At 38.0% G+C, this 27,472-nt stretch overlaps 2 protein-coding genes across 3 annotated transcripts; both read left to right on the top strand.

Moving 5' to 3' along the window:
• Positions 1–2,605: 2,605 nt before the first annotated feature.
• On the top strand, positions 2,606–10,259 carry LOC140226016 (UDP-glycosyltransferase UGT5-like; the record flags this gene model as incomplete). Its single annotated transcript, XM_072306249.1, is given in 2 exon segments — positions 2,606–2,817; positions 9,946–10,259. Coding segments are annotated over 2 exon segments (501 nt in total), but the record flags the coding sequence as incomplete, so codon positions are not given.
• Positions 10,260–11,295: 1,036 nt separating this feature from the next.
• On the top strand, positions 11,296–19,577 carry LOC109036144 (UDP-glycosyltransferase UGT5). 2 transcript variants are annotated; one of them, XM_019050114.2, is made up of 6 exons: positions 11,296–11,314; positions 13,021–13,332; positions 14,308–14,897; positions 16,579–16,795; positions 17,422–17,641; positions 19,266–19,577. In XM_019050114.2, exons 2-6 carry the CDS (start codon positions 13,080–13,082, stop codon positions 19,552–19,554), a joined length of 1,569 nt encoding a protein of 522 aa, XP_018905659.2. In that variant the 5' UTR covers positions 11,296–11,314; positions 13,021–13,079; the 3' UTR covers positions 19,555–19,577. The 2 variants fall into 2 exon arrangements, with proteins under 2 accessions (XP_018905659.2, XP_018905658.2); XM_019050113.2 differs by lacking the exon at positions 11,296–11,314 and adding an exon at positions 11,321–11,674.
• The last annotated feature ends 7,895 nt before the right edge of the window (positions 19,578–27,472 follow it).

The raw sequence follows: 27,472 nt of genomic DNA, 5'->3' as shown, positions 1-27,472 counted from the left end.
TAATATTGCACTCAGTGTTCGAAACTCACAGGCGCCAACGCGCCAAATGCGCCTAAAAAATCGGCCATGGCACCTAAAAAATGAAGGTACTGCGCCAACGTGGCCCCTAAAAATTGCTCCCGAAAAATCTTGATTTTCATAAGAAGTCACATAAAGAAAGAAAACAAATCTATTTGAATTAAAAAAAAAAAAACTCTATTTCTATTCTTCACAATTTCATTCTTAGTGCTTTTGTCTTACCCAAGTTACAGCTACTTACTAGTTCTGTTACGAAAACATCTTGCGTCTAACTAAATAAATATGCGTAAAATATAGGCAAAAAGTCAATTTGGCCCCTAAAAAATCTTCAATGGCGCCTAAAAATCGGGCTTGATGCGCCACATGGCTCCTGAAACTCAAAAGTGAGTTTCGAAACACTGATTGCACTTCAATCGCAAACAAGTAATTGTTTGATCAAAAGGGTCAAATTTGAATCACACAATTAAACGCAGAAAACAAGAAGCGGCAGCTGAATACTTCACTTTAAAGCTGTATCCGCCCTCACTTTTGTTCTCTTCTCACGATTGTGCGCCTTCAATTTGAGCGCGATACCAGCCGCGCGCACTGGCGTTAAAATAGTGGTATCATACAAAATCCTCATCTCTCGCGGAAAACGGAGTATACCGAACCTCACAGTGGCGTGGCGTGAATTGCGATTTATCGATTGTTATGCCATCTAAACCTATGGTAAAGAATCGATTATTAAGGTTTTCGCTGCGAACACCCTGTTTATCGATCCTTTTACGTAGGTTTAAATGGCATAACAATCGATATATCGCAATTCATGCCACGCCACTGATTCCGTTGCGATGAAAAGGAAGATTGTAATGTTACGTTTTCCCTACTTTTGAATATTGTCGTTCTCAATTAATACGTATAAATATCCATTTCAAGTTACGCTAATAATCTTCATCGATATCCATCATTTTAAAGAGCTTCACAGAGACTATAAGTTTCGTTCAAGAATAGATTTATGTAATTACATTATCATTTTTTCGAAATAGAGGTCTATTCCTGACGACATTATTTGCACTATCTGCACTGCGAACTAACTTTTGTCTATCTAATCCCAGATTTCTAATCGATCCAAAGGTAATTAATACTTCCTAATAACCCCGCAGGTATGCTTCTAATATCCCTCGCTAAATAAACGTCATTCTGGCATGAGGTACCATAATTTCTGACCTATCCGTAAAAGCACTTATTTGCATAAAGAAACTAATGGCACATACGTTGTTTCTTAAATGAGCCGATAATTCTAGTTCCTTATTGCAAAATGTAGCCCAAATATCAGTTCTCTTTCCGTCACAGCTTCGAACAGTCACTTATCTCAGTCATTTTCTACTTATTCTACATTATTCGTTTGCCTGGATGGTCTCTGACACTTAGAACTGGCTATTAACTATGGGTTAGAACAACAAATCACTGGGCACAAAAACTTTATTATTACAAATTATCTCTTGAGTAAGTCAGTTAAAACTAAAAAGTTGAGTAAAGTCGATGAACCAGTCGCTATAGGCCACGCGGCGAGGAGCCCAGGACGGCTGTAACGGTGCGTAATGGGTACGGCGCGTCGAAACCCGCGTATAAAAATGGTCATAACTTCTATACCAATCGTTTTCCCGCCAAGTATGACATATCGATAGATGCGGAATCAGACGAGAAATCGATTGGACATATTTTTTTTAAAATCAAAAAACGGCTTTTTTGGGTATTTACGAACACGTAAAATTCGACGGATCAAAAATCCAAAAAAAGAGGTGAATCATAAGTTTAATGTTACGTTCTATCCAAAAACCATGCATAAAACAAAAGTTCATAATTTTTAAAGAATTTTAGCGCAAACCGCAGATCAACAACTCAATTTGTTCAAAAGTTATCGAATTTTTATGGTTGCAACTTGGCAACGCCGCCAAAGCGCGAGACAATTTTTTTTGGACTTGAAATTATCAGAAACGGGGCCCTTTTTTATGGTAAAATAGCATACTAAAAAATGGAAACAATCGGAGCTACGGGGGATTTGGCCGTTTTTGCATAAGGCTCTTTAAAGTGAGTGTCACTATTTACCAAAGAAAATAGGTCTATTTCCTTTCTACAAATTGGATCTATTTTCCGTCCAGAAAATTGATATAGGACTATTTCTTTAAGAAAAAATATCCAAAAATCTGATGGAACATAGATAAAAATTGGATATGTTTTTATCTATTTCTTAGAAATTTAAAATTCAGAAAACAGATAGAAAAAACACAGAATGTAGACAGCAAAATTGTCTGTTTTCCTCGTATTTAGTGTCCGGAACATAGACAGGAAATAGACGTTTTTTAATCATTTTCTTACTTCTATTTGATACATCTAATCTCTTTCCATTTTCTTTCTATTTTATTTTTCTGTCTAGAAAATAGACAATTTCTGAATCAGTGCTAGACAGAAAATAGAACCCCATGCTACTTGGGCACTTTTTACAGATTTTCTTTTCCTACCTTAGTTTAGGAGATATTGAACAGGTAAAAACTTACTCGCAATTCGAATCCTAAAATGATTCCGATTTTATTTTTAAGCTCATCCAAACTGCAAACTCTTCATCACGCACGGTGGCTTTAATAGTTTGATGGAAGCGATGTCCATCGGAGTACCAACGCTGGGCTTGCCGTTCTTCTCAGATCAACGTCGGAATGTAGTGTGGTACAGGGAGCACGGAATAGGTTTACAGATCGACTACGAAGATGAGACTGTCTCCAGTATGGTGGAAAAAATAAATACAATCATCCGCACTCCATCGTAAGTTCGCAATCGCCCGTAAAAATATGACATTGAATAAATATCAAATGGAGAATTTGCATACAAAAATTTTATTGCTCCATCTGAAAGTGCCTAATTAGCTGAGTTCACAGTATTTTTCATAATTTTTCTCTGAAATGGGATATTGTAAAAAAAAAAATGATTAAAAAGTGAGACAATTTGCCGCCTTGTGACGTCATCTGGCGGCATTTTCCATTTAAACACACAAATTGTAGCATATTAGGTTATTTTGTCATATGTTCTCCAATTATTGTCCAATTTAGAAACCAAGGATATCCTCGTGCTTATTTTTCCTAGTAGTATCGTTTTAAACATGAAATTCACAGTATTTCAGACACCTGCGAATTTTCTATTAGTATGATGCACAAGTTATTATCTATTCAAAAAACACAAAAGATCCCGCTCCAGTAACTCAGATCGTTCTCCCGTTGATGCGGCAGTATTATTTTACCCTACTGGGGTGCTATACAAAAGTTTTGTACCATCGTCAGATACTTTAAAGATTTCATCCACTTCATATGCTCCTTGATTTCCGATTTCCTTTCCGGAAGTTTTCTTGAAATGCCTTGAACATTCCAAAGTTTCAACAAATTTCACGAAATTTCACACTCGAAATTTCACGCGAATAGATTCCATGAAATTTTCAATTTCTGATTTTGCCTATTTCGGCACGAGCAAAATAAACCAGGACGCCTTCGATTGTTTCCGTGCAACACGCGCATCCACTGAGCACGAATAGTTGCTTGCAGGCGCTGTGATGAGCTCTGCCTCCTGTTGCACATATCGACGGTGAAACTACCAAACCACGTATCTCGTTTGCGGTGTTTAAAAATCTACGCTCACATTTTATTTTTTTGAAGTAGACCAAATCAATATCATTCCTTGAAATTTTAATAGAATTTTCTCCGCGCGAAGAGGAAAAATCACAGAAATTTTCAAGACTGGACGTTAAGTAGTTTTTCATTTAAAAAATAAAGTATGACAGGAAGTCTGCGACGTCGCAAACCGAGATACGTGGTTTGGTAGTTTCACCGTCGATATGCACGCCCATCGTGTACACTGTGCAGAACTAAGGAAAACGGACAACAATTCGATGGCAAATGTAAAATGGAGATGTTGCATGAGTGAGGAATTTGCGATTTGACTGTTGATTCTTCTGTAAAAGTTCTCAAGAAACACGCTGGTGCCACTGATTTGCTCTGAAATCAACTCCCAAGCTCAAAAAAAGCTCTCAAGTTGAGGCTAAAATGTATTTGCTCCCTATCTTTGCATGGGGAGTTTGTCTTGATGTAGAGGTGGACTCTCAGGATAGCGTGGGATACCCCTCCATTTTGGCCTCAACTTGAGAGCTTATTTTGAGCTTGGGAGTTGATTTCAGAGCAAACCAGTGGCACCATCGTGTTTCTCGCGAACTTTTACAGAGGAATCAACAGTCAAATCACAAATTCCTCACTCATGCAATATCTCTGTTACCAAACCATTATGTCTCGATTTGCGGCATTACAAATCATCAGTTGCATTTCATTGTTCAAAAGAGGCGTAATTGGATCGCATTCAGCAAAATGGAACCAGCGCGATTAGGATGTTGTAAAAATATTGCCTCCGCATAATTATCTAAACAAATCTCCTGGAATATCAAATCGTTTTTGCTCCCCACCAAAAAATTATGAATTTCAAAGGTTTTTAAAAGGAAAGAAAAAGTTGCACGATTTTGAAAACACTGTAATTTCACTGGATCCTTTTAGCTGAATCCGATCCAATTAACATTTTTGTTTAACGTATCGTTTGTTTTTCTTCATTTGTTGACGACATTTTCCAGAGGAATTTGTTTCAAAAGGTCGAACAGTATTTTTATGAAAAAATGAAAAACGAGTGAAAAATTTAGACCGAAAAATCTACCGTATTAAAAGTTCCTTGATCCTTGATTAAAGGTTCCTCGTCGCGCTTTGATTGTTAAGTACCGGCAAGGTGCGCGGCTCGCAGCGCATCGTGCTTTTAAAACCACTGAAAAAACCTCTCTCGAGATGATCGTCTGGGGAAACTGGCATGGGATCGTTATACAGCTTTCGCTGTTTCCCGATGAGTTGCATTAACTCCACTAACAGCAAGTTAAGATCATTTACGGATCGACCTACCAAAAATTTCCATACAAAATTCACTGAAAATTCCGCGCTGATCCAGATAGTCAACTGGGAAAATTGGTATGGGATCATGCATTTCCCGTTCACGGAAAAAAATCTTTGGCGCTAATAGCCAGATAGTAGGGGACATTTACCATCTTGGATTCCCAGATTCGACCCCTGAGAACAATTTTGCTACGTGCACAAATGTATGATGGTTAGAAACCTCAAACCGCGATCAGGTAGGCGTTGACAACAAAGATGGTAATTCGCACCAACACTGCCGGGCGGGCGCGCCGTCCTCCGTAGACGTCCCGCACAACGTTGCTGAGATAGCAGATCTTCAAAGATGGTAAACTGACCCATCCGGATGTTTAGTGTATCAATCATGAAAGCAAGGAGAACCTAATATTTTGTGTTTTGATCCATAAAGAGGAGTATTTTCTTGTGAAACGTACAGCTAAAAAAATTGAATACAAACGTGTGCAATGTCGGGGTTCGCAGCTAGGGGATGGTGGAAAAGGGTTAATCGCGTAAATAAATTTCGAAATCGAGTAAAATGAGACTGAACTTATTGAGAGGTGCTGTAGTCATATCCGACCTATCAAATTTTTATGCCTACCGCGGGGATTGAACCGGGGACCTATCTAACCCTAGGCGAAGACCCTAACGATTGAGATATAAAGTATGATGAGAATTTTGACCGAAAAACCTGTACATAGCTTCGATTTGAACGGAAAACCAGGATATTCAATCTACATACTTAGAGTGGTTAATTCATTTTTCCAATTTTTGTATTTCATTTTATTTTGTAACGTTATTTCAATTTTTTACTTTACTTTATTCCGTTACTTCATTTTAAATTTTTTGCTATATTTTTTTCTTTACGTAATATAATTTTTCCTTGATTATTTCATTTTAATTTATTTACTTTATTTTAATTTTTTTCCTTTGTTTCTTTACTTAATTTTAATGTATTTCTTTATTATTTTTTCTTTACTTAATATTATATTTCTTTGCTTATTTATTCTTTATTTCTTCCCTGTATTTTACCGTTACTTACTTAATTTTATTTCTTGCAATTTTTTTATTTTTATACTTTAATTCAGTCACTTAATTTTAATTTTTATACTTCATTAAATATCTCTTCGTTGTTATTTATAACTGCATTTTATTTATCTATTTTTTCTTTTTTTCTTTTTATGTCAAGAATCAATTCAACATTTTCAAACTAAGATTATTTTTATGATTGGCTAAAGTGCTTCTAGCACTTCTAGCATTGGACAAATAAGCCCAGGCTGCTTACTTGAACAAGTGAGATTATGTAGAATAGATAATAAAAAAATTACCCCTCTAAAGTACTGAAGCCTTGACATGGTGTTAAATATAGTGCATGCTTAGCCTACTGGTAAACCTGGGATGTTTAGCTGAACGACAGCATTCAATTGACAAGAAACATTGTTAAAACATTAGTAACAATTGATAAATTCCTGCCATTTCCTTGGAATTTTTAATGTAGAAAAAAATTGATTTTGAAAACTATTATTAGTACCAGGGGCCTTTGGCCGCTACACTGCCGACAACCAATGCGGAAGAAAACAACATACGTAAAAAGTCGTAGAACAACCGTGTTCAAGTTATCTCGGAGATTAATGGATTCAAATACCGTCAATGTTTTATTTTTGATCAATGTTTTTAAAAGAATACACACTGTTATTCTAATGAGTTTCCGCAAATTTTCCTGAGTGATTTAAAATAGATAAAAGAAAATTTGACTTAAAACGCATAATATCCGAAATCTAAGCTCAGATTCGGCTTCCTCGTGAAAAATCGATGCAATTTCATGTATCATATGTCACCATATCATGAAGGAGAGAGATTAACGTAGGCGTGTAGATTCTAACATATCCGTCCGACGTGGCAACATGGGTGATTCGGAGTAGGTCAGCTGATGAGTAAGAAGAAGTTTGTTTTCTCGGAAACAGACGAACCAAATGCTTGGCGCCGGCGTCTGGCGGCGTAGCTCAAACGTTTGAATTCTGTGCCTACTTCCGCATACCGGCCGGCTTTGAAAGAATCTTTACGCCTACAATTACCCTCTTTTCTTTATGCTATGGTAACATATGATACAAGAAATAGCATCGATTTTTCACGAAGAAGCCGAATCTGAGCTTAGATTTTGGGTATGATGCGTTTCAAGTTGAATTTTCTGAATTTGAAAATTTAAGACGGCGGACGTAGCCTAAATTGATACATCGGCTCCCATTCCATCGATTAAATTAGAATTTTTAGTCTAATTTCGGAAATTCAAAAAACCAAGGAGGCGGGAGTGGCCTAAATCGCTATCTCGGTTCCTGCTCGTCGGATTTTCGTAAAACTTGGTGCCAAGGGGAGGGGGGAGGAAAGAAATTTTCAAACACTGCAATCGATATGTCGCAGGCAAATAGTAAAATTAGGCATGTTGTCAAATGCCTAGGCAAATAATCAAATACTATGGGGTATGCCCCCTGACCGCTACGCGGTCCAACCCCCTGAAGGCGCTCCGCGCCATCAATGGGCCGCTTCGCGGCCCTATTTTTACCTCCTATCAGTGTTAGTTTTATTTTTCCCCTCAAAAATTACGATATGAGGTATACATTACTTTTAGAATGAAATAATTTTTGGTTTTGATGAATATTTTAGTTCATTTTAATCCGTTTTTTTTAAATCAGTGAAAAATTTAACATCGTCCGAGTTTCTGAATTGTTGTAATAAATGCCCTTTAATTATCATTAAAACCGAGCGGAGTCAAGAATAATTAATTGCGCGAAGTCATATAGTTTTGCGGCGACCTTACCGTCGCCCGAGCCAGGGACGGGAGAAGGAGTACGCTCCACGAACATATTATTACACGCTTATCAGTCACACAAGGTGGGTTGAATATGAATTCTTGAAAATTTAACAACATACTTTCCCTAATCAGCCCATATCTGATTGCTTTCTTTGGTGACTCAATGTTGGTAAAGCGTAAAAAATTGACGGGGCAGACTACTAACAAAATACTTTAATTGAGTTATCTGAGATGGTGACCTTCATAATCAACAAGTTTATAATTTGCACTAACGCATTCTGTAGTTCAATGAGCCCACTTAACCGAGTAGCATCAACCAAAAACAAGTTAGGTGAAGCGCAAGCGCACTCTTTGGTGCAATGAGTCAACTTGATGGAGCAGTTTACCATCAATTTTGTCTTGGTGAACAGATTTTTAATAGTTAGTAGCAACTAATTGAAAATGATTGATTTCCCTAAAGACGTTGTGGACAATACAATGCCGATGGTTATTCTATCAATTTTTTCATGTATACGGCACCAACTTTTAATTAACAAAACCAAGATGGTTATCCGCGCACAGTCATTTTTTTCCGTGTTGTTCTCCGACCGATTGAATCGACTCCATTACTGCCGTGCTAAGGAGGAGCGCCGTATGTGCATTCAAGAGTTGCCAAAATTCCTGAAATAAAATATTTATTTCCGACGACAGTTATGAATATTTGCTCTTGTTATTATAAAAAAATTTAGATCCGTCCCTACTCTGTCCCTCTTCCGTCCCTATTCCGTCCCTATTCCGTCCCTCCTCCGTCCCTACAACCAGTCCCAGGCGACCATTGTTTGAGACCATCAAACTCGGGTCGCCTGGCCGGGAATCGAACCCGGAACCTCCCGATCGTAGAGCTAGCGCTACAACCACTACACCACAGGAGGTCGACAAACAATCGACAACAGGTCGACAATTTGCCAACGTCTGATGGCATATACTGTGTTTTACCTCAGCACGACAGCTTATTGCTAGTGTTTTTTTTTTTTTTTTATCATTCTCGGATCAAACTTCGGAAAATTTCCATAGGCGAGGAAATATCCCTTGAAAAACCACTGAAAATTCCGCGCTCGAGATGGTCATCTAGAGGAACGGGTAAGGGATCATGCATTTATCAGCACGTCGCTCTTCTTGTTTTCTCATCTTCTCTTCCGATATTATGCAAGGCACTCCAGATACTCGTTGTGTCTTAAAAATAACTTGTTATCATAATTGACATCATTGAATTTTCTAGTGGTGCGAAATTTTAGATTAAAGATCAATAATACTCAAGTGACAAATATATATTCATATCTTCATCGATTTACACTGAAAAAAAAGCAAATTTTACCAAAAGTATGATGGTTACTGTATTGAATCTACTTGCTTTTACTGTAGGATGAAGATTACCAGAAATCTGGTAAAATTTAGCATAGGATAAATGCTATAAGAATTCCGGTATTCGCTAAAATATATAGTCTGTTGGTGATTACCATATTCATATTACTGTAACATAAAACATACCTCAAACCATACTTTTTTTCAGTGCGGCTTCTAGTCGCCCATTTCAATACAAGGATTTATTTAAAAAGACTATATTTTAAATGCTAAATACATCCTTTCAACAAGGTGGAGAAATGGTTCTGGGTCCACACCATTTCGCGGGGATATCAAAGTTCCATAAATTATAATTAGAGTCAAAAATAAATCAATAAAAATAAATAAATTGTGCGGCATGTTAAGCTGGGTTCACTGACGAGTGTGATCTGCTGATGAGGTCTAAAAAGGCTCAAACCGGTATAGATCTAGTCTCGCCGTGACTCCAACTTAATATTCCAATGCAAACTGCCTGAGCTGAATAATCTCCTCCCTTCAGTTTTGCACTGGTACTCATTAGAGTTAAAAAGATTTACTTTTTACTTTAATTATAATTTTTGAAACTTCTTGGCTTTGATTTCCCCGCGAAAAGGTGGGGACCCAGCACCATTTCTCCACCTTGTTCACATACAGTATTCGGGCTACTTCTCAGTGTTTTTTTCTCACATCGGTTTAATTGATGTGAATTTTGAATATAACATCTCACAGCAATGCAATGTCGATTCCACATCTTTTTCTTGGAACTTTCCTGAGTTAAATTGTTTTACTTCTTTCCAGTTTTATGGAGAATGCTAAGCGGATAGCCGAGCTTTACCAGGACGAGCCTCGATCGAGGCTAGATAATGCTGTGTACTGGGTCGAGTACGTGATTCGTCATAAAGGTGCCCATCATTTGAAACCCGCCTCCGTCAAAATCCCTTATCATCAATATTTACTTCTCGATGTCATAGCTTTCTTCATATTGATATTTTGTGCCATCATTTACTCTGGCTACTATGCCATTCGTAAGATTGCATTGTTTCTTGCTGGTACAGAATATAAGCCTGAGGCAAAAAAACAACTTTGAATAAAAATGTTTTTTGACTTAAAAAGTTCAATTCGGTACGCGGATAACACTGCGCCATTTTCGTCCAAAATTGCCTAATATTTCGGTGAAAGTTGATTAAGAAGTAATCAATACAGTAGAGTCTCGATTATTCGCGTCTCGGTTATCCGCGATTCGGATTATTCGCGGTCTGTGGAGCGGACTTTTTTTTTTATTTTTCCTGTTTCTTTTGATTCAAATCCATGATTCAACCTTCCATCAAGAAATTCTTCAAGAAATAAAGTTTAATTTGTTTAACAGGTAACGTTTATTGATTCATAGTTAATAATAATTATATTCTTTTCTAATTCATGGTAAGTGTCTTCTTTGATTCCTTTAAAATACAGTCTTCCCGATGACTTTTTCCAGCCGTCTTGCGTGGATTCGGATTATCCGCGATTTTCGATTATCCGCGGTATTTCCGGTCCCAATTATCGCGGATAATCGAGACTCTACTGTATTTACTTCTCAATGTCATAGCTTTCTTCATATTGATATTTTGTGCGATCATTTACTCTGGATACTAGGTCATTCGTAAGATTGCACTGTTTCTTGATGGTACAGAATATAGGCCAGAGGCAAAAGAACAACTTTGAATAAAAATGTTTTTTGACTTCAAAAGTTCAATTTGGATAACACTGTGCCATTTTTGTCCAAAATTGTCTAATTTTTCGAAGTGGTCGGAATAAAAATTGTGAAATTTCCAGTTAGAGCCTTTCTAGTGGTTTAGAGGGTTAAGGGTTTTCTAGTTCAAACACAATATGCGACGTAGAAGTGTGGTTTCCGTTCTTTCGTACGGAAAAGTACAAATTATGGTGACGGCTAGTGATAGATATTTAGCGATTTAAATGAGTTGAGATCTGGCAAATGTTATTAGCTCATCATGAAGTTTGAAGAAGTATTGATAGTAAAAGTTGGTATCTCATCAGACTTGTCTCTCACACCTCAGTTGTTGTTGATCCAAGCAATCTTATCTGAAAAATAGAAGAAGTTCAGTGAGCAAAACAATGCAATCTCTACTTTCATCTACCAGTATTACTAGGATTTATACTCTTGCCCAACGTGGGTCATTCATGCACCTATTTAAAGCAACTTTAAAGTCCATTAATGCACTTTTCAGCGACATTTTTCTCATGTCCATTAGTCCATATTAGAAATTTTACACTTAATCATGATTTTATAGAATCAGTATTAGTGAAAGGTTCATGTGAGTTTCATCAAACAGACATCGAAACAAAAACATCGATCAAAATCTCAAAACATCTTGGGGTAACTTTTTCTGTGTAGAAATGGAATGTAACGTTTGTGGTGAATATAAAAAGAAACAATGATCATGAGATGATGTGAACAATTTTCAATACTATGAATGGAATCTTGGCCTCAGAATTAAAGTAAAATCGGAAGTAATTAATTCTACCCAGTGTAAGTAAATTTTAAATATTTTTCAAATAAATCCATGAAGATCCTAATTAATAGCGTTGATTTCTTCTCCTTCTCAGTAAAAATAGTGCTTGGCTCAAGCTTGACGATTCTTGAATTTGCCGCCATGAGTTTTTTTTTCATCGTGATTCAAGCGGAGTATCTCTTTGAACAAGAAAAAACTCTTTAGTTAAGCAAACAAGTGCCTTAAATTAAGCAGCATCGCTCTTGATTCGGAAAAAAAGATTCTTGGTGGAAAATGTAAGAATCGCGTTTTTTCAGTGTTCCATAAAATAAAATGGGAGCGGTTTCAGAGACTAAAAATGACACCCATCATAACTGAATCGGTTCCTTTCTGTTAGACGGACGTAAGTACAAAAACTCAGGAGCCCTAGCTTTCTGCGTGATCAGCAAAGCCAGGACTCTTGATTTTTTGGATTTACGCTCGTCTAGCGGAGGCCCACTTAATCATACGATACACTTCCTTTACTATTGAAAACAAACCACAAAAGCATCTCTAGTTATTAAACTCAATTGGAAAAAGAGGAAAGTGAAAATGTCGGATGCATAGCGTCTGTTACGTTGTTTTTGCTTATTTAAATAAACTGCGACACTCGACAACAGCCATTTGTGCCAGTCGTACTTTTTGAGCCACCAGCAGTAAAAAATCGTAGGAAATCCTATGGAACCTTTTGAGAAGTCGTAATGAGCCGTAGAAAGTAAGTTTGCTTTTCATCCTGGTAAAATTTTAAATTTTAAAATTTTATTTTTTTTTGGCCATTTTACCGATGAGCGTCGTTACGGGCTGCTCCATTCTAGTATATTTCTAGAGGAAGTGACAAAATGTAACCACCTCATAAGTTGTATATTACTCATTGTACATTACTCTATAGAACGTATTATAACCTCCTGCAGAGAAAAATGTCTTGACGGTAATCAGCAAGGATAATCAGATTACCTCAAAGTATACCAACACTCGTAAAAAAAAAAAAAAAAAAAAAAAAAAAAAAAAAAAAAAAAAAAACTGTAAACTAATAAATTTGAGGACCGAGTCAAACATTTTCTAAACCTCGGGCTGCATCTAAAATCGCAGTCTAAAAGTGACGCAAATTCATAAATGGGGAGATAATGAAGGGAAGTCACTCGGGTATAATAAAACAAAGCACAGATTGGTGACAAAAAACACCAAATTGTTTGTGTGTTTTTTTTCATAATTTTCAATTTCAAGTGCAATTGTCTGACTGTGATATTACACGAACTCCAAGGTTTAGAAAACATTTGACCCAGTTTTTGTTCATTTTAATTTTATTTTTTTACGATGATACTAGCCAAGATTTTTTCTTTAACAGCGCACTCCGCATCTGCGTGAAACGTGAAATAGAGTTGAGTCCTTCCATTGAACAGAAAGATGAACACTGCAACAGCCCTTTTAGCAGCGATTATCCTTTTAAGCAGTACAGAATTGGCATCGCCTGCAAAGATTCTGCTTCTATATCCGATACCGTATCCGAGTCACTGGAAGGCATTCAAGCCATTATTCGAGGAGCTGGCTAAACGGGGTCATCAAATCACAGCGTACACAACTCTCCCCGGACTTAAATCTTTCAAGAATTTCGAACACATTGCAATCAGTGCAGACACAAGTAAAGTTGATGTGATGGGTAAGTGCTGCTCTCAAAAGTAAAATTTATCCCAAGCCTCAAGTAGTTCCCTTCAAGTAGTTCAAGTAGTTCAAGTAGTAGCCTTTTCCGAAGTTCCTTCCGATATCGTCAGCTTCCAGCCAAAGTATCAAAGGCGCCATGCGACGTTTAAAAATTTCCGCCACCTTTATATCTTTTTACAGAAAAATTTTTCAACGAAGCTGTCCGAAAATTTCATTAAATTTTCATTGTGCTGCCGATAAAATTAAATGAAATTTTCAAACAGATTCAACCAACAATTTCTCTGAAAAAAATAAATTGGCGGACGAAATTTTGAAACGTCGCATGGCGCTTGTAATACTTTGGCCAGAAGGTGACGATACATAGTTCCTAAAGTACTTCAAAGAAGGAAAATAAGATTTTACATGATAAAGCCCAGAGACTCCCTTATTCTTTTTTTTTATAAACAAAATTATGTCTAATTCTTCATTCTGTCGAAGCAACACTTTCTGGAAAAAAAACTGGGGAAGGTAAATACAGCGCCTTTCCGCGTCCAACAAATTGGTGGTCTTCTTAAATTTCTTGCCTTCTTTTAACCTAGCAGGCAATATGGGTCACGAGCGAGCCAGGAGTGCGCGATGTTTACCACGTTACAATGATGGCAGTGTTGCGAACACCCTGTTCATCGATCCTTTTCCATAGATTTAAATTGCAGATCAATCGATATTCGAAATATCGCAAAGCATATCGCGCCACTGAATGATGACTGCCACAAAGCTTGTTCGCAAAACCTCTTATCGATAGGTACCACTAAATAAGCTTTTAAGAGCTCATGTTGCCTACTTCGCTAAGGGAAGGCAAATCATGGTTAGGCTGTCTTTGAAGAGAGGTTTTAATCAGCCTTGATAGCACCAAGGATGAAAACAAATGGGGAACCAAAAGGCAACAGCATTTATGCATATTTCTATCCCTCACTCATTTGCTTACTTTTCACAGGTTTTGACCCTGTCGGATGTAGATCCAAGACACTAATTTCATATCTCTATGGGCTTTGGGGATATTTTTCCGCGATCAATGAGGCGGCTCTGGAATCCAAAGAGCTGCAGGCACTAATGCATTCCGATGAGAAGTTCGACTTACTGATGACAGAGGCCAACTTCATGGAGGAAAGCATTTTAGGGTTTAGCCATAAGTTCAACGTTCCTGTGGTCAGTATGTACCCGATTTTTATCACACCTTGGATGGCGCAACTCGCCGGGATACCCCACTCATACTCCTACATCCCTAGCACTTTGCAACCCTTCACCGACCAAATGAGTTTCTGGCAAAGGACGGTGAATACATTAACTGGTTTGTCCGAAATTCTGTTGGGTCATCTGCATCACTTGCCGAGTCAAGAGAGGATGATGCGCAAACATTTTAAATACCCTGGCTCAGAAAATATACCTCCACTAGGAGAGTTGATCGCTAATATTTCGTTGCATTTAATCGATTCGCATCAAATTATGAGCTTCGTTCGACCATATCCCCCGCATGTTATTGATGTTGCAGGAATGAACACCAAATCGGCTGGGAAACTACCTCAGGTATGTTAACAAGCTCATACGGTTCGGTTCCAGTGGCGTGGCGTGAATGATCGATTATCGATATCTCGCCGTTTGAAGCTATGGTAAAGAATCGATTACTGAGGTGTTCGCTGCGAACAGCCTGATAATCGATCTTTTTTCACAGGTTTGAGTGATGTATCAATCGATATATCGCAAAGCACGCCACGCCACTGTTCGGTTCGGAGTATCGAATGAAAAGTAAGAACTTTTCGAGTTCAAGCAAGAAAGGCAAAAACATGTAAGCTTGCAAAAGATTTTCGAGTTTGGAGTTTTACAACGAGCTGATTCTGAGTATGTTTTTGGTATTTTCCCATTATTTTCAATCTTAAAGAAAAAATATTCGATTTCGCCCGTACGGGTTTAAATGTCATATGCATTTATGCATTTAGAAAAATTTAATTTTTTATTGAAATTTTGTTTTTGTACTGTATGTATATATTTCAAGAAGAGAATGGCTTCGAGATATCTTAAAAGATAAAACGATTTTATGATCAAAACTGATCGAGGAAAAAAAGAACTTAGGCCATTTTTGGATCGACATCAAGTCTGAAAATGGCGTATTCAGCCTTACTGCCAAGTACTTTTGCCATACCTACTTGGATACAAATCGAGACACTTTTATAGTGGCATACTAATTATTTACCAATGTTTTATAGACGTGATGTAAAGTTATTACAAATCTCACTGGATGCGCCGCGTCACCCAACTAATGTCACCGAGACTTTGATCACAATAATTTACCTTCATTTTCAAATGATGCAACAAGTCTTTCTGCGGTATTACTTTTTAGCTTTTATCATTCAGCGTTCATATATAAATCCATGCATGTTGAGCTTTGGCTTCAACAGATCCTAGACCAAATCGCTCAGTCATTTTTTCATGATATCGTGTATTTGTTTTTATTATGACTTAAGATCATGATTTGTCATATCGAAAGTGGGAAACCACGTATCTCCATTGTGGGCATGGTGGTGTTTTGAAATTTCCGGTCCTTTTCTATTTTTCGGAGAAAAACAAGACAACTTTGAAATTTGAACTTTATACAGAATCACCAGAGAAGAAATATGAAGCAGGTTTTCAAAAAATTAGGTATTGTTTAGGTTCCCAAAAGAAAATAAAGTATGTGTCAGGAAGTCTGCAAAGTCGCAAATGGATATACACTTACTCGTTTTGCACTTTAGCCATCGATATTTTTCGTACATGATCAATAAAAAGTTGTGAATAAATTCGCAAAAAGCAACAAATATCGACGGTGTAAGTCGGCAATCACATAACTCGGTTTGCGACGTCGCAGACTTCCTGTCATACTTTATTTTTTAAACGGAAAACTACTCAACGGCAATTCTTTAAAACTGCCGTGATTTTTCTTCTCTGTGTGAGAAAAATTCTCCGAAAGCTTCAAGGAATGATGTAAATTTATGTTCTCCTTTAAAAAATGACATTCAGGCGGAGATTTTCAGACACCGCAAACGAGATATATGATTGCGGACCTACGCCGTCGATATATACCAATTAAAGATTTGCGGTAAAACCTGCTGAAGTATAGCAATGTTTGATTAGAAATCAATACATGATCACATGTTGGTCTTGGAGCGCCACTCAAAATTCACATCGTAAGTCAAAAGTATTTAAAAAAGTATTCTCTTTTTTTTCTTTCAAGGATTTACAAACGTTCTTGGACGATGCAAAAGATGGGTTTATATATGTTTGTTTTGGATCATTCATAAATAAAAAGGCATTTTCACGACGGTTTGAGAATGTGTTGACCGAAACTCTGAGAGGGCTCAAATGGAAAGTCATTATGAAATCCAGTGATGACATTGAAGGAGCACCGCATATAATGACCAGACCTTGGTTGCCGCAGGTGGAAATTTTGTGTAAGTATACTTGTTTTGTATAGTTGTTCGTTGTGTTCGTATTTTGTGTCAAAATTTTAGCACAGTTCCTCATCCACTTAGATAATGGCTATTTCCGTGCTATTAGTATTTCCGTAGTGCGTTCAAACATAATACGCACCAATACTTCACTATCGCCACAATATTTATTCGAGAGATGAACTGGATAGTTTGGTAGAATTCGGAAACCGGATGACATTTTTGAAATATTGTACTAAAAGAGAATTTGCAGGTGTCTGAAAGTTGATGAATTTCGTGTTTAAGTGGAAACTACTGAGTGAACTGAACACGAGGATACTCTTGGATTATGAATTGATCAATTATCGGAAAAGATATGGCAAAATGATCTAATCTGCTAAAATACGTGTGTTTAAATGGGAAATGTCGCCGGATGACGTCACTAGGCGGTGCATTTTTTCACTTTTAAATCGATTTGTAGACTATTTATTGTAGAAACAATTACGAAAAATACTGCGAAATCAGCTCTTTAAGTACTCTCAGACAAAGCAATAAGAAATTTGAATGCACGTTTGAAACTTAAATCGACATTCAATGCGGAATAATTTAGCTGTGCATGAATTAAAAAACTTTACTATCATTGCTTTCAGCGCACCCAAACTGCAAACTGTTCGTTACGCACGGCGGCTTTAACAGTCTGATGGAGGTCATGAGTATAGGAGTTCCCACCCTGGGCTTGCCATTCTTTTCGGATCAGTTCCAAAATGTAGCCTGGTATGAGCATAAAGGAGTTGGCTTGAAGATCGATTACGACACTGCAACGGTCGCTGATCTGACGGAAAAAATCAATAAAATTATTAACACTCCTTCGTAAGTTTACTTTTCACACAGGATTAATCGATTTTAACTCATCATTTGGACCACATTTTGCATTAAGGACTTATATTTCCAGCGCATTCACGAACGCACCTATACTTGCATAGCAAAATTGATAATGATTCCCAATCGCAAAACGCTGACCATCTGAGTTCGCCTTCAGTTTTCCGTATAGGCAACACTCGTGCCTCCCGAGGACCAAGAATATTAGCCATTACGGAAAAAAATTAAATTGCTGATTTAACAATTCAATTGCTAAAAAAAAGTGACTGCAATGTTTCAATGCAGCAAAAATATGCTACTTTAACCACCCTCGTGGTTAAATTAGCTTACAATAGTGGCTAAAGTAGCATTTTTTTTGTTGTGAAATCTACGTTGAAATATTGCAGTAACTTTTTTTTTTTAGCAATTGAATTATAAATCAGCAATTTAATTTTTTTCCACGGGAAATACATGTAATTACCTCACAGCACTGAACCAAGATTTGACTCGTGATTTTGTTGGTAAAAAGTAGATGACGCTCCTCTCGAAATTTCTGGGAACAGTCAAAAAATCTACATGGGCATGCAAATAATATAAAATAAACTTTCCATTTGAAAGCTTGCAAATAATGCCACTCCATATAAGCTTTGACTGAGCCGAAAAACGATGATGTGCACCTACTGCCCACTTGTGGAGACATTCCTTGAAGTTCGCCTGCGCTTCAGCTACTTAGGCAACAAACACAACGAATGGCGCAAGTACAACTTGTGTCTCACTCCATACACACACCGACAAAAAAAGATGCTGATTTGGACGTATTTCTGTCAAACGGAACTATGTGCATTATGACGTGAGCCCTGCTATGCATACATTCTTATGGGTCTCAGGGCTCATGTCTTAATGCACATAGTTCCGTTTGGTAGAAATACGTCCATTTAACATTCTAGATGTTAAAGTGTGCGACAACTAACATACGCTGAATGAACCGCTACAACAGTTACTTAAGCAAAGTCAAGATGTAAAATTAACTGCTGTCGGCGGTTAATTCAGCGTTTTGTGAGTTGTCGCACACTTTTTACATCCAGAATGTTGAATCAGCATTCTTTTTTTTCGGTGCTTTGATGGACCGAAAGGCAATGCGCAAACCTGCTTACTTGTAGCTATTTTCAATTGGAAGTTCACCTTCATTTTTTCTGCGAAAGCAATACATACCAGGGAGCACGAATAGATTTCTACTCGATAAACACATTTTCTTTCTCGCTTCATAGGAACTTTGATGGAACCAACAGACAATGCGTACGCTTACAGTCCATTTGATGTTCGCCTTCAATTTTACTGCATATGCAACAAACATACTAGAACACGCACAGCTGTCTTCTCAAAAACGCTCGTTTAATTCGTGAATCTTGAGCTTTGAATGTACTCAGAAATTAAATTACAAAAATGAGAAATAAATTAAGACTGAGACTAAAAGTGAACATGCTATCATGCATAGATCATAAATTTTAAAAAAATAAAATAATAATAATATATTTACCCCTGTTATTGGACATTATTTGTTTCGTCAGGTTCTTTTAAAATATTTTTACTTTTTCTACCCTGAGAAGTAATAATAAAGTTAACTATTCGATTACAGATTCATGGATAATGCAAAACAAATAGCTAAGCTTTACCACGATGAGCCTCAATCAAGATTAGCCAATGCAGTCTTCTGGGTGGAATATGTAATACGTCACAAAGGCGCTCACCATTTAAAACCGGAATCCGTCAGAATGCCATATTATCAATATCTTCTACTTGACGTAGTAGCATTTTTAGTGGCCGTGCTGTTTCTCGCTACATACATCGCCTATTATCTTGCCCGGAAGTTCTTGCGATCATTTTTAAGTACAAATAATGCATTACATGTAAAAAAACGGAATTAAAAATACAATGTCTTTCATCAAAAGGCATTGAACTTATTTTGCCGCCTTATGAACTAATGCAAGGTCCCTATGTTCAAATGTTTGAAAATCCCCTCTTTTATTTTATTTTTTGAGGGAGCACAAATCAGTATTCCTTGAAATTTTCACAGAGTGTTCTTTGCACAGAGTAGGCAAATCACGGAAATTTTATGACGGAAAATCATTCCACGGAATTGACGTTGAGTTGTTCTCAATTTGAAAAATTTCACCGTCGATACAGGACGAACGCGAACGTAACTCTGCCGTGCTAAGGAAGAACGCCGATATGAACATTCGAGGGTTGCCAAAAATTTTTCCATAAAATGTTCATTTTTGAGGATAATTTTTAATATTTTTCCTTGCAATTTTCAGTAAATTTAGGTGAAATTGCGAACAAAATTTACTGTAAAATTGGAACAAAAATATTCATAAGCTCACCGAGAAGTACGCGTTTTATCAAAGTATATTTGGCATCGCCTGGAGGATCATAGGGTGTTTTTCCTTAGCACGGCAGAACTCGCGGTGTATCTGATGGAGGACGCGCCTTTCGCTTCCGAGGGAGTGTACGAGTGTAAGACGTATGGCCTATCATAACATTTGTGGGCGTTCCCATGAACACAGGTACTTGCGTTGTGTTATTACCCGGCGCACGGCGGCGACAGTCCATTTTTCGATAGTTGCATGCAGATTGCAGTCGCAGTTACAAGTCAACAATACAACAACTGGAGCAGTTGTCTAAAGATTGGCTGGCCCTTTGAAAAGTTTGCAGACACGAATCAACAATACAAAAACTGTAGCAGTTATCTAAAGATTAGCTGTTCCTTAATCCTTCAGTGAGAGGTATGAATTTGTTTGGTATTTAAAGAGTCGTAAGTGCCTCCCTATGAAAATTTTGAAAAATTGATGGATGCCCTTTAAGGCTGCTCCGATTTGAAATTCGGTCGAGCTTGTAAGTTATATGCAAGCTTCACAACTCCACGTACGATCTGTGTAAATAAAACTTTTCAAAGTTTTCGTTTTCCTCATCTAATAAGGCACCGAGGGAAGAAAACTTGCAAAGTTGAGGGTTATTTTCTATCGGCCAGATGCAATGGGGGAGAGATGGATCACCGTTGCTTCCCACTATGAGCTACACCCATAGTCTACACGGAAGCGAATATTCAAATATAAGAGCAAATAATTAATGATTTTATTTCTGCAGTGGAGAATTTGCACGCATATTTTTTATTCCATCATCTGAGAGTACTTAAAGAGCTGATTTCAAAATATTCGTTTGTCTATCAATTGTTTTGTCTATGAAATTCAATGATCAGCCCGCTGGATCCGCCTATATGAGTGAACAACTGGAACACTGAAATTAGGACGCATTTTGTTGAAACGACATTTCTTACAGTGCTGTTGCCGTCCGAGCGGAACCCCAAATAAATTGCGATCTTTGATTATTTAAAGAGTAATAATATTAAAATAAAGCGGAACGTAAAAATTGCGGTCAGTTTGCGGTACCTACCCGACGGGCTAAGTGGGAGTGTCCAGTAGGAGAAGAAGAAAAAGAAGACAAATTCCACTCGGTCCGTAATCATACTCGCTGCCCGGGACCTGGAAATGAACGCTTTATCCGCTAATAAAGTACCTTCCGAGAACAATCTCGTAAGTTTTAAGGTAAACAATCGGGACTTAAATAAAAAACCACCGACAATCATAATTTGACGGTCAGCGAATTAGGAATGAGATAAACTTCTTGTAATAAAACGACAGCGTCGTTGGTGGTAGGCAGAGGCGAATGCGTCAGGTGAATGTTGTTGAAATTTTCCTTTTCACTTCCATTCAGCTGAGCCATAAACCAACACGTTCAAACGGTGTTTGAGTGCTTTGCAATGATTAGGGTTTCCGAGAACCCCGCGAACGGAGACCAGCAACCTATAATGTGGGTCTATGCGTTTTAAATATCGTACCCTCCGTTTCCGCCATAATCATGTCCCCGGCAATTTTCCGCCTCAATGACGATCATTTCGGATTTTCAACGCTTCTACTCAGCAAGCCTGGGGAGAAAGAGCGAGAGAGAGGTAGCATGCTTACTTGCGAGACAAAGAGTAAGCATGGAACAGTATTGAAGTTGCAGAGTAAACTGGCGCAAAGTTTATTTTCCGACGGAGGGTATGGATTCGAGACGAAAAATCCGACGAAAAACCAAAACGTGAACCGATCAACATGAATCGATCGAAACCGATTCGATCGACTAACACGTGAAATGATCGACAAACCCCTGAAATGATCGACAATCCCGTCAGCCGATCGACAAACCCGTGAATCGATCGACAAACCCGAGAATCGATCGGCAAACCCGAGAATCGATCGACAAGCATGCAAGTCGACCGAATAGGTGTTGATGGAATCACGTCGATCGGTTCACGTTTTCGTTTTTTGATCGATTCATGTTGATCGAATCGACACAGGTTTTATTAGTAATTTGTCGATCGAATCGGTGTCGATCGATTCACGTTTTCACTTTTCGATCGATTCATGTCTATCGCATCTACACCCTCCTTTTCGGACGAACTATTCGTACTGATATGCCGGAGTTGAAACACCGTACGAAAACTCGGACGCTTTAAAAGTCTCCGCTCCTGTTTTATTTTTTCAGAGAACAAACCAACATCAATACTTGAAAAATACCAGAGTTTGCTCTGCACGGAGAGGGAAAGCACGGACATTTTTGAGAATTGACGCGGAGCAGTTCTCCATTTAAAAAATAAAATATGACAGGAAGTCTGCAACGTCGCAAATCGAGACGCGTGGTTTGGGAATTACATCATCCTAGTGCTTTTTGTTACACATTAGATGAATTCATTCGATAAAACAAATAATCAGCTATACCCACTAGATAAGGTAGGAATTTAAGCATTCTGAAACATGTTTGTTATTCAGAATATCATACGTAGAACACGATTCATGCATTAAGAATTACTGAAATCAACTCCTAACTAAGATATTGACTTTTTAGTTCTACATTTTCTACGGGAAATTTGAATTGCCCGGTCCCAAGCGACACAATACTCTACGTGAGTCAAATCGCGCACTACAACGGTTTTGGCAGGCTCCTCAATCAAACATTGTTTATTTCCCATCCTTTATTGTTCATAGTGTAAACACTTCGCTATAGCTGAGCCAAAGCGTCAAGATTGAGACTGTCATATTTCCGTATCGCAGAGACTGCCACGGATAACGTTTATTTTGCGATCTAACGTATGTAGACCATTGCGTTTCTATGAGCGGGAGGTTTAAATTCACGTGTCAAGAAACATTTAATATCTTGGTTAGGAGTCAATTTCAACAATTTTCGTCACACGAATCGTTTTTTACGTTAAATTTCGACTAAGAAACATATATCAGAATGCTCGACTTCGTACCTTGTTTAGTGGTTCATTACAAAAACTAACAATAACCAACCGATTAATCAAGGAGCTAATGCTTGGAATACTGCCGTGCTAAGGAAAAACGCCGTATGAACCTTCAGGCGTTGCCAAATTTCGATTGGTCAAAACACGAATTTCCTGGTGAACTTATGAATATTTTTCTTCCAATTTTTCAGACAATATTGTTACTGATTTTACCTAAAGTTTCTGAAAATTTCAAGGACAAATATCCACAGCTTTCTTCAAAAATAAACATTTTATCGAGGGAAATTTGGCAACTCTTGAATGCTCATACGGCGTTCTTCCGTAGCGCGGCAGAAAGTGCGTGCGAGTGTTTGGGTGTTAAGGATACATCTAGATCAGTGGCCTGGCGTCCTTTGCGGTATATCGATGATCGACCATTTAAACCTATGGAAAAGTATCGATACGAAGGGTGTTCGCAGCGAACATCTTAACAATCGATTATTCACCACAGCTCTAAATGGGGGAATATCGATAGATCGCAAAGCACACCACGCCACTGATCTAGATCGCTTACACCGCGATATTGGTGGGTATCGATGTAACGAACAGTCCTCGAAAAGATGATTCGAGGGTGAAGTATCGAAGCGGATCGCAATTATTAACCGCGGTGAGGAGAGGACTTCCGATCTGCCGGGAAGGAAACGTCTTCAAATTTTAATTACAGCGTTTAATTAAAGACTTGTAGAGGCCGTGACGACAACGGTGGGTGGATGAATCGATTTCGTCGGCTATGAAAACGCCAGGTAATAGCGCCGCGCCGCGCGCCGCTGTAGCCACCATACACCCTCATCGCCGATAACCAGCCTAATTTCCGGGTTCGGCCACGCTCCGGAAATGAGCTGGAAAACAATAAAAGCTCCGTAAAATGGCTCCATTTCCTATTTATTGGAACGGCTCGGCAATCAAGATGGATAGATTGTCGATTAAGTCGATTGCCTCCTCATAAACACTCCTGATCATGCTTGCAGTTGCACGTGCTGTATAGGTTAAATCTATATCGACGGTGAAACTACCAAACCACGTATCTCGGTTTGCGACGTCGCAGACTTCCTGTCATACTTTATTTTTTAAATGAAAAACTACTTAACATTCAGTCTTGAAAATTTCTGTGATTTTCCTCTTTGTGCGGAGAAAATTCCGTGAAAATTTCAAGGAATGATATTGATTTGGTCTACTTCGAAAAAATAAAATGCGAGCGTAGATTTTCAAACACCGCAAACGAGATACGTGGTTTGGTAGTTTCACCGTCGATATGCACATGAATCAGTTGTTTTCATAAGGGAACAGGTCCATTTAAATAGCATGAGCCTTGGGTTGCCTAACAGAACATGTTAACGAAGGCTCATCGAGGAATAGAACTATTCCCTTTTGAAAACAACTGATTCACATATCGCTGTTCCTCTGACGTTTGCGTCTTTTTATTTCGACTAGCCTCAGAAGGCATGGAGGCATACGGAAGACAGCGGCTGAATATTGACATTGATAGGCAAAGCTGTGGACAAAGAGGATAAAAGGTAAATAAAGCGATCCTATTCGTGGAAGCTGGTGGTTGCAGTGGATAAAGGAGGTAAGTAATAGACTAGCTAACAGAAATCCACGAGAGACCCTGTAGTCAGTCCACCATTTTGGTCCTTGATTTTATGTAGTGACCATCCGTTTTAACCAATAAGATCGCTCCATGTTCTTCTTCGTCTATCGCTTTGTCTATCAATTTCAATAAGCAGTCCGCAAAGCTCATCTCAAAATGAAGCTTACCCTCGTGTCGGATGAATGACTATATGGACCGCTAAGCAGAAAATGACACACGAATGGAGAAAATCCCAACGCAAGGATCGAATTTCGTTTTGTGTACATAGAAATTTTCCGTTCAGGTAACTGAAGTTGTCGGTGAATAATTGGTGAAAACAATTTTCCAGTACACCCGTAGTAGCGACGACTGTTTAAACAACTTCTGAAAAACTCGTGACTTTTAAAAATATAACTCATAAAAAAACTAGTATGATTTATTTGTTTTTGATACCCAAAATTAAGTGTGCATCACTAAATGTATGCTTTTTCTCGCAGCAAGGAGTCTGTATTGGGGAATATCAGTGCGGTTAAATCACACTCAATTCCCCGCACTAATTTCGAAAATAATCTCTATCTTCATCGACTAACGAGGTTTTTTTTTCAAAGAAAGTAATTTTTTTTCCTTTGAGCCGTGGCTTTTTCTGGAAAATTCCATTTCTCAGAGAACTGGCGCATAATGGAGAACATTTTCATATACAGCAGCAAAAATACTCAGAAGCGTGAATCTGTACCCATGACGTGTGCTTAAAAAGTTTTCTAGCTCTCTATAGCAACGGGGTTGCTTTGGTCAAATGACGTAATCACACCTTTGTACCACATTACAAGGCTCGCCCGATTGTTTTGCCCCTGAAAAGGAGGGTACAAATTGCTTCTCAGATATTAGACGCCACCTGCACCATGCACGCACTTTTTTCTTTTGAAGCCGAAAAGAACCTCAGTTTTATTCCAGATCCTACAGTTTTTCGGAAAATTGAAATGTCATAAAAAAGCGATTTTTCGCTTGAAAAAATTCAACCTGTTTGTCGAATAATCTTGGAGTTGTAGATGAATTATAGAGCACAGAACATCAGAGTCTTGTTTTGCCCTGTTTTTTCCTAAAAAAAAGTTCACTTTTCAAAGCTTGAGCTGTTTGAACGTACCTATGCTAAAGACACTATGTTGCACGAAAACACGTTACACATAGTTCCTCTCAGAATAAATGCGTCATGCGTCCAATTGACCGTAAGAGCAAAGTTTTGGAATTCTGGTATACATCATCCATTAAATGTTCTTTAAACACAATCCATGGAAAATAAAGCAGGCGACTTAGCGCTCATGGTCACTTTGCAACACCTGTGATGAGAAATTAGTTTTGTTCAGCTATTTCCTGGCATGAAGGGATTTTCGATCAACTTTGGCAACAAATTCTACTATATTCATCACCTTCAAAACTTAGCTGGACCTAAAGTAATGAATAAAGAATAAATTTAGATGTTATATCGCCACTTGGAAAATCATTTTGGGCACTTTAAAATATTTTGCGATTTCCGGGCTTCATTCCAGTAGGATTCACGACCCAAGTAGCATTTTCGAACGGGAAAATCGCGATAATTTGAAAGTTAGTTGCGATTTCTTTACGATTTTTTGGCAATAAAATCGTTTGGATCATCAACGTCTGAGCAATTATCCTCGATCTTGTCGCAATTGTATCTCTATAAAATCGCGTACGATAAAATAGAAATTTTATCTCAATTCATCTCAACTTTTTGTTCGATAATATTTCTATAGATAGCCGTTGATAAATTCATAGTCTTATTGCAAATTGATGTAATGAAATCGCAATTTTTCAACTGCTAATATTGCAATAAATTGACGTGGATAAAATCACGATACATTTCCCGCTCAAATCGCAACTCATTCCGATCACTGCTACTTGAGTAGCTAAAAATCGTCATTTTTGCATAACCTCCTGTAAAAAAAAGTCTGAATACGATGCTCCTTTGTTGTTCGAGGATTACAGAAAAATACTGGATACGACCGGGCTCAGATACCCCTACACTGACTCTTTCCACGACTGAAAACGATGGTATTACACGCAACGACCATTATATGTGGAACGCAAGGATAGCATATTAAATAAATAAATGAATACATTTTACGTTGCGTGTTGACTCTTTAGTCGATATGTAGTTGAATACTTTTCCTTTCTCGGTCAGTCCAAGTCGGGTTGGAGTCGGCTCGTTTCACCGGAAGCGCATCGATTATCGATATCTATGCATTTGAAGCTATGGTGAAGAATCGATTATTAAAGTGTTCGTTGGGAACACCCTGTTTATCGATCCTTTTCCATGGGTTTAAATGACAGATGTATCGATTTATCGCAAAGCACGCCGCGCCACTGGCCGGAAGTTGTGCATCGAGCCACGTTAACAACGTGGAAAGTGTAATGGTGAGTAAAACGCTTGCTAAATATGCAACATTCTGTGCAACGTAGACCCGCCCCGGGTCATACAGTAGGCACTTTGAATTTTAGTGGCGTATTAAGTTGGCTTTTATGAAGTTACATCCTCGCAGGTAATGGTGATGTCCCTAGGTATGAATGCCAAAAAACCTATCGTATTAGAATGTCATGGTGCTTGAGCTTTATGGATATGGAAAATGGTATTCTTGCCCACTATCAAGATAATTATTGTAATTATGGGAAGCAGAACAATGTAGGGCTTGATCGCCCTCAGTTTTTCAAGACGGATGAGGGGGTTCACAATTTGCTTGATACTTTTTCGCACGATAAAATATGAAAGAGAATAACATGAGAGGAGGGCAAAAATAAACAAATAAACCAAACTTAGCATGAAAATTCGAACACCAATATTTGATCGCTTCCAAGATGCGTCTTGAAATCCAAAGGCGCAATA

This window comes from Bemisia tabaci, chromosome 1 (assembly GCF_918797505.1).
Source record: "Bemisia tabaci chromosome 1, PGI_BMITA_v3".
In the NCBI taxonomy this organism is placed as follows: Eukaryota; Metazoa; Arthropoda; class Insecta; order Hemiptera; family Aleyrodidae; genus Bemisia; species Bemisia tabaci.
The sequence above is the reverse complement of the archived record's forward strand: the minus strand, read 5'-3'. Positions and strand labels throughout refer to the sequence as shown.

Bases quoted from the DNA above. Each gene is read 5' to 3' on its own strand.
- LOC109036144 (XM_019050114.2), top strand. From the start codon at position 13,080: ATGAACACTGCAACAGCCCTTTTAGCAGCGATTATCCTTTTAAGCAGT. The intron at 14,898-16,578 runs GTATGTTAACAA...TTTTCTTTCAAG, and splicing joins CGGCTGGGAAACTACCTCAG to GATTTACAAACGTTCTTGGA. The intron at 17,642-19,265 runs GTAAGTTTACTT...ATTCGATTACAG, and splicing joins AAAATTATTAACACTCCTTC to ATTCATGGATAATGCAAAAC.